The sequence below is a fragment of the Mercenaria mercenaria genome, chromosome 16 (assembly GCF_021730395.1).
Source record: "Mercenaria mercenaria strain notata chromosome 16, MADL_Memer_1, whole genome shotgun sequence".
Taxonomy (NCBI): Eukaryota; Metazoa; Mollusca; class Bivalvia; order Venerida; family Veneridae; genus Mercenaria; species Mercenaria mercenaria.
Window position 1 is genome coordinate 55,695,203 of NC_069376.1, and position 11,851 is coordinate 55,707,053.

The 11,851-nt window shown below is 34.4% G+C and overlaps 1 protein-coding gene across 4 annotated transcripts in view; it reads left to right on the forward strand.

The window, feature by feature from the left end:
• The window catches only part of LOC123540763 (tumor protein D52-like), a 34,435-nt gene that overhangs the window by 15,920 nt on the left and 6,664 nt on the right, over positions 1–11,851 (forward strand). For 3 of the 4 annotated variants that reach the window (XM_045326032.2, XM_045326031.2, XM_045326029.2), the window contains 3 exons: positions 5,229–5,330; positions 5,952–6,012; positions 6,594–6,629. In XM_045326032.2, coding sequence (XP_045181967.2) covers positions 5,229–5,330; positions 5,952–6,012; positions 6,594–6,629 — 199 coding nt within the window. The remainder of the gene's footprint in view (positions 1–5,228; positions 5,331–5,951; positions 6,013–6,593; positions 6,630–11,851) is intronic. The other variant, XM_045326030.2, reaches the window with a different exon arrangement.

The window sequence follows — 11,851 nt, forward strand, 5'->3', positions numbered from 1 at the left end:
TAAGTTTTTGCATGCAAGTACATACAGCTATCATTTAAAAAACTAGTGATGATATTGAATTGAAACTTTACACGTGTCTTCAGGGTTATAAAACTAGTTGATAGCACCAAGTCCCATAATTCTGATCTTCATTTTGGCCAAATTATGCACCCTTTTGGACTTAGAAAATCCTGGTTAAGTTTTGTGTGCAAGTACATACAGCTATAATTTAAAGGCATATAGCTTTGAAACTTATTATTTCTTTTTTTAGGTCAATAACCAACTTCACTGGGTCATGTTCCATTACTCTGACATGTATTTTGAGCAAACTATGCCCCCTTTTGGACTTAGAAAATTCTGGTTAAAGTTTTACATGCGAGTTACTATCTCCAAAACTAATGCAGATATTGAATTGAAACTTCACATGTGTCTTTGGGGTTATAAAACTAGTTGATAGCATCAATTCCCATAACTCTGACCTTCAATTTGGCCAAATTATGCCCCCTTTTGGGCTTTGAAAATGCTGGTTAAAGTTTTGTGTGCAAGTACATACAGCTATTACTAAAATGCATATCGAGGGCTTGGCGCAAAACTATTGTATCTTGTTCTTTATTTATATACACTTACAATAGTTTTGCACCAAGCCCTCGATATAGATTTGAAATTTATTTTTTCTTTTTCTAGATCAATTACTAACCACACTGGGTCAAGTCCCATTACTCTGACATGATTGTATTTTGGGCAAATTATGCCCCCTTTTGGACTTAAAAAATCCTGGTTAAAGTTTTACATGCAATTTGCTATCTCCAAAACTAATGCAGATATTGAATTGAAACTTCACTGGCGTCTTCAGGGTTATAAAACTTGTTGATAGCATGAAGTATCATAACTCTGATATGCATTTTGGTCAAATTATGTCCCCTTTTGAACTTAAAGCTCTTGTGATATTTTAACATTTTGGGTAATATTTTCCTGCTTCTGGGACAATATTTCAAATAGTCGAGCTTGGCTGTCTTACGGACAGCTCTTGTTGTATTCAAGGTATACTGTATTCAAGGTGTTTTCCCAGTATACAGGATGTTTTGTTTCTATGCCTCTAACTACACACCACAGTTTTAAGTGGTTGGAATACAATTCTGTAAGTTTACACCTGCTTTGATCTTCCTATTTCATGGGAGACATATTGTTTTATCTTCACTGTCTGTCTACATTTAGCTTATCTGTGCTTCTTCTCAGAAACCCCTAGCCATTAAATGAGCCCTACTGTTTTAAGAGTCGGTAGGTCAATGTCACAGTCACCAGGAATCAAAAATGGTTTCCGATTGATAACTGAAGAATGCTTTGGCATGCATGCATTAATCTTCATGGGATGATTTCCTGTGGTTAGTAGATGACCGCTATTGTTTTTGGGGTCACATTGGCATGTGACAGTAAAATTTTAAGACTGGTTTGCATATTGTTTTGAACTCTTAATCTGTGACTTTTATGCTATTGAATCAGTCTAAAACCAGGTTAGTAGGTCAAATCTTAGAAAAACTTTGTTAACCTGCTAGATGCGGTGTTTTCTATCTGATCAGAAAATTTCAGAATGTTGGTCTTTATGAAATAAAAGACAAGTTAGCAAGCGGGTTATTATGACAAATATTTAAAGTAAAAACAACCTGATCAGGTGAAGGACTCAGGATTATCATTGTCCTCTTGACTTGTTTTTTTCTGACGAAAGAAAAGCATAGTATAAAAAGGTTACTGAAAATTGTTCAGTACAAATACAGGATGTATATCAACTTAAACCCTGTTTAGAAATAATACATAAGACTGAACTGTTTGCTTGTTAAAAGTTCTTCAGCTTGGTATGAGTCCAAATTTATTTCTGTAATGTTAAATAACTAAAATCGTAGCAATACATGAACTGTACAGTGTACCTTTAAATGTGTTGCGGCTACTTTTAGTTTGTGAGGAAGCCATGCAGCTGGCTTATGGAAGGTTGGTGGTTCTATCCAGGTGCCCGCTTGTGATAAGATAATGCATGGAGAGGGGCACCTGGGGATTTCTTCCACCATCAAAGCTGGAAAGTCACCATATGACCTATAATTGTGTCGGTGTGACAATTTAAATCCAACAAAAGCTTAAGTTTGAGGTTATGGAGTGTAATAGCTAATTTATTTACATCATCTTGGGGTTTAGGGGAAGGATGTAACTGGCAGGGTTGTTATTAACAGATGATGTTACAAATGTGACAGCCAGTGATACATTTAGACATACTACAAGAGTTGATCCAAAAGTAATGTCATTGGAGTCGTAAAACTTGTATGACGAAAAGAACTGCCCAAGTACCTTGATATATTTACAAATCTTGTTTTAAAATACCATACAAATTTATCGCTTAATGAGATACAGAGATTCGCAGAAAGCATGGAAACAGTGTTCAACACACATCAGTCACTAACGTTATTGATGCCGGACATTGATATTTCAAAATCCCACCGTCAGCCCATCCGTGCGTCCAAATTCTTGTCTGGGCTGTAACCCTGCCATCCATGAAGGGATTTTGAAATAACTTGGCATAAATATTCACCATAATGAGATGACGTGTCATGTGCAAGAACCAGACCCCTAGCTCCAAGGTCATGGTCACATTAAGAGGTCAAAGGTTAACAGGGTCTGTTTTGTTTCCGGTCCATAACTCTGCCATCCATGTTGGGATTTTGAAGTAACTTGGCATAAATGTTCACCATAATGAGACGACATGTCATGCACAGGAGCAAGACCCCTAGCTCCAAGGTCAAGGTCATGCAGATGGCATCCTAATAAAAGTAGCCCTGTCTGTATAAAACCGATCAGTATATATAGTACACATATTTCAAAGTATACTGGTATATAATTATATTCACTACTAATGTTATTGGTTTGATTTTATGTATATTAATTCTAAATAGCGGTTTACTAACATTGGAGGTGTTAAGAATCATTGCCTGAATTAATTCCTATGTTATTTAGATTTTGTGCAATATTACCAACTGTTATTCAAAGAAAAGTACTCTCATTTCATTCATTTGAATGTTTTTCTAGACCTGTTAAAAAAAAAAACTTAGGTTGAAGCACAAGTTGTTTGTGTTACTGACATTGTGTAGGAGAGCTTCAAAAATGTTTAAAATTTCAAGAGAATCCACAATGCAGATGAAAGTTGATGTAGGCTTTCACTCTTGACACATTTTGTGGAGAAAGTTCTCAAACCTATTTCAAAATAAATATGGTTGTTTGAAAAAGTAGGGTAAGCTTAGCTGGTGCTAGTTCCGGAGTACCATATTTACTCAAAATAGGATCAGATAAGAACTGAATTCTCATTTAATGCATTGACGTAGAATCATGGAATTCAAAACAGTTGTTAGGGCTTCCTTTCAGACTTTTCACTAGGATCTAATCTGATTAAAATTTTCTCCCTATTAACACCTGGCATACGCTTACATTAGGGAGATCAATTACTTTAGTCAGATTACACTAGGACCTTCCTTAATATGTTTTTGACAAAACTGACAATTACAAAATATACACTCCTTTGGTTTACACACTTGCAGTACTATTTCTAGTTTTAGGAACCACAAAGAGGCACACTCTTTTACACTTGGGTTTCCCAATAATTGCCCAAGCTCTAAGTTTCAATTAAACACTTTGCTGCTTAATCTTAAATGTTAAATCTATATCACAACTATTCCAGAAACTGTGTTTATACAGTGCACTTAGCTTGATTACTTGAAGTAAAATCAGAAAAACTTGTTTGTTGAGCTTTAAGTTCATTATTTGGCAGAATATCTTCTACATTTTACAGATACTGGTAGAAATGGGCCATAATTCCAAGAACTATGATCTTCTGTTAAATGTACAGTAGACACATTGCTAGTTGTTGGGACATTTGCCTTTCAAATTTTTCACCAGGAACTTCCTTGATAGTAATGATTCTGACAAAATTGACAATGACAAGTTATTTTTGAAAACACTATACTTCATGCTGCTTTGGTCTAACCTTTACCCTGCTAAATTTCTAAAATGGACTGGTCTGTCGTTCAGTTTTGCCAGTACCATTTGTTATTCGAAGGGGTGTTCACAGAAATTTTTATGCCCCCCGAAGGGAGGCATATAGTTTTTGAACCGTCGGTCTGTCGATCTGTCAGTCTGTCCGCAATTTTCGTGTCCATATCTTTGTTACGATGGATGGATTTTCAAAGAACTTGGCATGAATGTGTACCACAGTAAGACGACATGTCGCGCGCAAGACCCAGGTCTGTAGCTCAAAGGTCAAGGTCACACTTAGACGTTAAAGGATAGTACATTGATGGGCCTGTCCGGTCCATATCTTTGTCATCGATGGATGGATTTTCAAATAACTTGGCGTAAATGTGTACCACAGTAAGACGACGTGTTGCGCGCAAGACTCAGGTCCGTAGCTCAAAGGTCAAGGTCACACTTAGACGTTAAAGGATAGTGCATTGATGGGCCTGTCCGGTCCATATCTTTGTCATCGATGGATGGATTTTCAAATAAATTGGCATGAATGTGTACCACAGTAAGACGACGTGTCGCGCGCAAGACCCAGGTCCGTAGCTCAAAGGTCAAGGTCACACTTAGACGTTAAAGGATAGTGCATTGATGGGCGTGTCCGGTCCATATCTTTGTCATCGATGGATGGATTTTCAAATAACTTGGCATAAATGTGTACCACAGTAAGACGACGTGTCGCGCGCAAGACCCATGTCCGTAGCTCAAAGGTCAAGGTCACACTTAGACGTTAAAGGTCATTTTTCATGATAGTGCATTGATGGGCGTGTCCGGTCCATATCTTTGTCACTCATGCATGGATTTTAAAATAACTATGCATGAATGTGTGACACAGTAAGACGACGTGTCGCGCGCAAGACCCAGCTCTGTAGGTCAAAGGTCCTAAACTCTAACATCGGCCATAACTATTCATTCAAAGTGCCATCGGGGGCATGTCCTATGGAGACAGCTCTTGTTTTGAGTGATATTAGGGAACAGTGCAGACCAAGATCAGTCTTGTACAGGCTGATCTTGGTCTGCACTGGTCGCGAAGGCAGAATATTTGCCGCCAGCAGGCTCAAGGTTTATACACCAAGGCCTTTCTTGATAATTTTGTTTCTGACAAAATTGAAAATGATGAATTATTTTGAAAAACGTTATACTTCATACCGCCTTGGTTTAATTAAAGCTACACACTTGCACTGATTGTATTTCAGGTACCAGAAAACTTCAGCAGCAGCAAAATCAGCAGCTGAGAAGACCTCCACAGTGGTTGCCGGTATCGGTTCAACTGTATCTAAGAAATTGGGAGATTTAAGGTGAGTTGTGCATAGATGTAATATGTTACACAATATAAGGATTAGTTTTGGGATCTAGGCAGATAGCAGCTCTAGCTATTAGTGTAGACAGATGATCTGGTGTCCATTGTCTGTGTTTGAAATCTTTTATCCACCACCTCTGATCCGTTTACTTGCAGAGAACAGATAAGTACTGGTACAGAATCCAGGAACACTGGTTAGGTTAACACCAGCTGTACAGAATCCAGGAACACTGGTTAGGTTAACACCAGCTATTACATATTTGAACTCAAACATTACATTTTCTGTGTTGTCAAATAGTGATGAAGTATGTACATAACATGGGTGATAAGCTGATGACTAAATAGTTGGTATTGTTTTGCTTTATATACAACTGAACTACTATGAAATCATTAATATTTTTGGGAGACCAATTTCCGTGGATTTCGTGGTTGAGTCAATCCATGAAATTTAATACCAACAAACAAGTAAAATTCCCATAAAGTTGAAATCCACGAATTCATATCCCCACGAAATTGCTGTTAGACCAAAACCACGAAATTAAATGATTTTACAGTATTTGAATGGGAAAGCAAGGTGTAACATAATATGTTGTATAGGCAGTATTTTCTTTTTTTACAGAAACTCACAGACTTTCAAATCGGTAGAAGGAAAGGTGGAATCTGCATACGCATCTGTAAAGGTAAGATGATAATGTCTTTAGAGAAGATATTTCATGGATGTAATATCAGATGAGTTAAAACTGGGTTCTCTGTCAAAGCTGTGATAAAACGAGTGGAAGATCCTTCTTGGTCATTTAATACCCAGCAAACAAATTTGAAGGTGGGGATGGTATATATGAATCATTTCATGTTAATGCAGTCTGTTGGTCTGTTTAAAAAAACAAAAACAATTTTGATGCCAAGTAGTAATCTTCCAAAACGTTTCCAGCAACTTGTCATACTTATGACCACTGTGAACTATACACATGGATGGCATATTTGTGTAGGATCTGTTTAAGCATTGCTTAGTTTCAGTGCTTCTATTTCTTGAGACAAATCAGTTTTGTGGAGGTATTATTCACTGTCGGTGATAGCTCTAGTTTAATCTGTCTTTGAAAAATATTTTTTTAGATTTCTGTTCAGTGGGTATTCAGTAAGAATGTAAATGTAGACAGATCTGAGAAACTAATACTTATTATGATTTTGCCTAATTTCTGTGGCTTATTATATTGTATGTTCATGTATAAGGATTGAGTGCTAATGACTGTATTTGTTTGTGTAGTCGTCACGTTCTATAGAAGGGCTGAAAGATCGCTTGGTGAGTTAGGTATTGTACTGTAGCATGTTGTTGTATGCACACTGCACCATTAATTTTCATTTAACATTTTGTAGAAATATTACACTTACTATATGTTTTATATATTTTCCAAGGTTTCTTGTAAGGGCACTTTCAGAAAAAATGGCTAAAAACGTGACATAGGGGGTCAAAAATAAAGTTCAGATGCATTGTTATGCATTGCCTTCATTGATAAGTAGATACATTGAATTTTTTATCTTTAAAATTTCAGGACTGAAATACAAGCCGTTTTGTTTTTATGAAACTTTAATGAATTAAAAAAACTGAAAAAATTACAAAATAACACATAAAAATCATAGTATTCTTCTGTCTTTTTAAAGTACTTATATTTCATTTTTCTTCAACATGTGTGTTGGATTAGGTCTAAAACAAATTAGAAAAACTACTTTCTTAACATTCCCTTTCCATTATTTTTTTTCTACCTTTTAATGTCAAAAAAGTACTTTCTATAAAATAAATGGTGACAAAAGTTTTCATTGTTTTCTTCCATCAGTAGCTAAGTTTGAAAATTTATGCCAGATTTTAAGTTTAGATCCGCAGTAGCAAACATGAAAAATTTCAGCATAATTGGTCACTCTTTGGTGTCAAATCACTTTCATTTCCGAAAGCAGTATTTTTAGCTCAAAATCTTACACTCCTGACATAATAATAAGTCTAATATAACAACTAAGTTCTTAGTTTCTGGTGCTTAATGCAACAAGTTTCTGTCACTTATAACTCTAAATATAAAAATCATTAACATGTAAGCATTATTTCTTGGCAGAATTTATTACTGAGGCTAAAACCATCAATTTGTTTATATCAACCAATATGGAAGTTTAACTTTGTTAATTTTTGTGATAAAATATCAGCAAAACCATACTACTTTAACCAACAAACACCTTTGCAACAAATAATGAAAACAAACTGTTTTAACTGATCTCATTTCAAGAACAATGGTCATAACTTTTAAAGAAAGAACAAATCTTACACTCCTGACGTAATAATAATGAAGTCTACTATTACAACTATATTCTTAGTTTACTCTAAATATAAAAGTCATTAACTTGTAAGCTATATTTCATGGCAAACTTTTTAACTGAGGCTAAAACCATCAATTTGCTTATATCATCCAATATGAAAGTTTTAAATTTGTTACTTTTTGTAATAAAATATGAGCAAAACCATAGTATTTTAAACAACAAATACCTTTGCAACAAATAATGAAAACAAACTGTTTCACTGATCTCATTTCAAGAACAATGGTAATAACTTTAAAGAAAGAACAAAATCTTACACTCCTGACTTAAGAGCAAGTCCAAAGAATTCTGACATACTAATGTTTCTAATTTATATGTAAAAACAGCATCTTTTACCAAAATTCTAAATTGCAAATCTTACACTTTGTGTCATTTTTATATTTTTGTAAAGTAAGTCACCTTTTAGATAGAACAGCAATATATTTTCAGTGTTAAAAATAGCTGCAAGATATCTGCCACAATAACAAAGTTTAAAATACTCGAGATGACTTTCAAGTTAAAGTGTCACAGTATACAACAAACAAACTGAACACTGACAGGGCTCTCGTTTGCTTTTTGGGACAGGGTCCAGGGTCCAAAAATGGGGGGAATTTCGCATGATTTTTCAAAAAAATCCTTTGAGGGGGAATTTCAAACACAAAAAGAAATGCAAACAGATATAATCATGCTTTTCAATTTTGCTGACCCAAACCTGAATTCTGTTAATTATAAACTCTGCTGTATGACTTCTGCCAATTATAAACAACCTTATTCAGGCATCACACTTTGTATTTTTTTCTCTGAGCTACTGAATTTTCGGAAACAATAAAATTTCAAGGCCAACAAGTCCACTGCAAATCGCTTAGCACTGATGTTCTTGGACTCGAGGGGGAATTTTTTTGAATAGGGGGGAAAAAAACATTATTTTGAGGGGGAAATGGGGTCGATATTTGGCCCCAATTTTTGCCAAACGAGAGCCCTGACTGAACGCGAAACATAAAACTGTCCAAAGTGTATCACTCCATAGTTTGTTCAGTCAGTTTGCACTGAGAACATCTGGCATCGAGATGAGCTCCTCGATTCATCCAAATCAGGACATATGGCAGGCGTTTTATGATACTAAAATGTGGCTATTTTACGTTTCTGATCCTGAAATGATTGTACACTCTGGCTTGTTGTACAATCAGCATTATTACTGAGATCTGTATCTTGCAGTTCATCAGTAGCTGCTATGAGTTAAGATTTTATAACTTGAATTTTCATTGATAAGGCAAATAGTAAAACCACCTTGGACTTGTACTGAACAGCACAATTATCTGTAAACCTATGCAGGACCTTGATTTTGCATGGGCCAGGATTCTTCATGAGGTGGATAAACAGCTGATCTGTGAAAGCATGGACAGCCTTAGCATTATGTACTAATTCATCTGAGAGAATAATAAGTGATTCCTTTATAATCACAGGATTCTCCATTGTACTATTTCGGCCATGCCTGACTACAAAATATTTTTTCTTGTAGGCAAGGTTCTGTTCCTTTTTCTGTTTTTTTTTATACTTTTCATTTGTCTCTCTCCTGGTGGGATCAGACTTTAATTTTTCTCTGAATTTTTTTACATAAAAATTATTCACGATTCTTGATTCTCTTGTCCAGTGCATCATGATTTTTAGACAGTTTACTTTTCATATTTATCTGAATATTGTTTATTGATCTGAAATTACAGGTAATGCAGGACATTACAAATTTGTAAATTATTTACTATACATATATAAATATAGTAACATTACCATTTACATAATGGTACATCGTTGTGTTTTGTATTTAATTTCTCATGTAAGTAGTAAATTGTTGATTTTATAATCAATATATATTGATGTGCTCAGTCAAAAATGTGGAACATACACTTTAAATTTAAACATTTCATATATGTCAGGAGTGTAAGATTTAAACAAAGCCCTAATATAGGTCTTTATATTAAAAATCCTAAAAAGGCATGACTTCTAATGGTTTACATATTCAACATGGACCAATATAGCATTATCTTAAGCCATATACTGTTCTGTAGTTACACAATGGTTTGATTTTTATAGCTTATGAACACAATTAATTTCATTTTGATATTAATACAAGCTTTTTAACATTTTAAAACCTTTGTAACTTGTCTGAATCAGTTTTAGTATAATATTTAGAAACATAAATTCTACTTACATTCATTTCATGCAGCCACTATACATGACAGTACCAAGCTTTCATAATGACATAATTCTTACACTCCTGACATATTTTTAAATTTTTTATACTTGACACCAGTCCTGTCAATCAAGTATCATCAGTGAACTTACATGACCTTGCATGTGTAGCAGTCCACTCAATTTCTTACAAAATGTACACATAAGTTGGTTCTTACAGTGTTTTTCAAAATTAGGGGTGTTAAATCACAAATCTTACACTCCTGACCATTTAGTAGTCCTGTTTTTGATAAGGTCCCCACACTCACACATATAAACATATTGGGTTCAGTAAAAGGCAGTTTGCTTAAATACTCTTCTGAAAATGTTTATGTACAAATAAAATGCTATAAAACTAACAGTGCCATTAACTGTATTGTTTTCGTTGATGACAAAGCCCTTTTTAGTATTTTTTTTCAATCAAGGGGTGCATAACTTCTTGGGCGCACAAAATGTCTTTAGTCACTCACAATATGCATGTATGTTCAACCAAAATTTAGTCAAGTGTCTGTATTTTTATATAAGGTAGACATTTAAAGGGTTCCTATTCATTTTTTTCTTCAATATTGCTATGAAGCAAGATGTACTTCAGAAATGTCACGCTAAAATCTTACACTCCTGACAATTTTTGGCCTAAAAATCAAGGTTACTTTTTTATTATAAAAGATATCACTCTAAAATTTTGACACAATATATTAACCTACAAAACGCATTGTTCAATATGCAAATCAGTTTGTTTGGGTAAGACATGAACAAAATATGAGCTTTATAAAAAATTAGCCATTTTTTTTGAAAGTGCCCGTAACTCTTGGGACCTTCCTGAATAAATTTTGTATATTTTAGGATATTTCAAAAATGGACATGTTTTACCCAGTGATTCCTCTCTTACTCCTTCCCTTAATACATTTTGTGGAGATCCACCAACTTTGAAACATTGCACATTTCATATTGATGACAGTGAAAAAAAGGATTATTTTTTGTCACAGATTTAAAAACAATAATTAATTTGTTTGCAACAAGTTAATCAAAATGAAGTCAATTTATGTAACATTAATTAATATTTTATTACTGTATCAGAATCCTGTATTTTTGATAAAACTTCCTATATTTTCTACAGCATACCTTTTAAAGGCCTGCCCCAGTCCTCTATGATTCTTGAGAAACGAGCTTATATCCAAATGGAAATTTTTTAATCATACTCAATAATTTCTTAAAGACAACACTTTTTATAATGAGCACCAGTGTAAAAATTATGTATGTTTAACCCTTATCGTGCTAAATTTCTATAATGAACTTGTCCATCTTCCAATTTGGACAGTGCCATTAACTGTTAAAAGGGGTGCTTACCAAAATGATACTGACTGAATAGCGAACAATGCAGACCATGATCAGACTGCACAGATGTGCAGGTTGATCTTGGTCTGCACTGGTCGCAAAGGCAAAATCACTTTCCAGCAGTAGGCTAAAGGTTAATTTGTAACAGAAATGTGTTTGACTTTTAGTGACTGTTAGCAGAATCATGTTGATTGTATTTTATGTTTTGTTGTATTAAATGATACATTCTCTTGATACAGTGCTTGATGTCATATATACTGTCACCCTTCTGAGCAAAAGAGGCATCTTAAACTATGATTCTTGCCCTGTAAATTATTTTGAGTCTTTATGTTTAGTGTTAAAGTTTGTGGAATGATTGTAGTGAAAACCATTGAATGTGAGTTTAAAGTAATGATATATCGTTGAATTCACTGCTTGTTGTATTAAGTTTTTGTTGTTGAATGATCAGGTTTAACCACCATAATTCCATGTTTGCTAATGATATGTTGTTATTGTCGGTGGTGTTAATCCTTGTTGAATGCATTGCAGAATGGATTATGAAGTGCAGTTCCAAGATTTTACAACAGTTGGTTAGAAAAATAGTTTGAAAAGGTAGATTAGTTGTGAACTGTAATTGATTTGCTT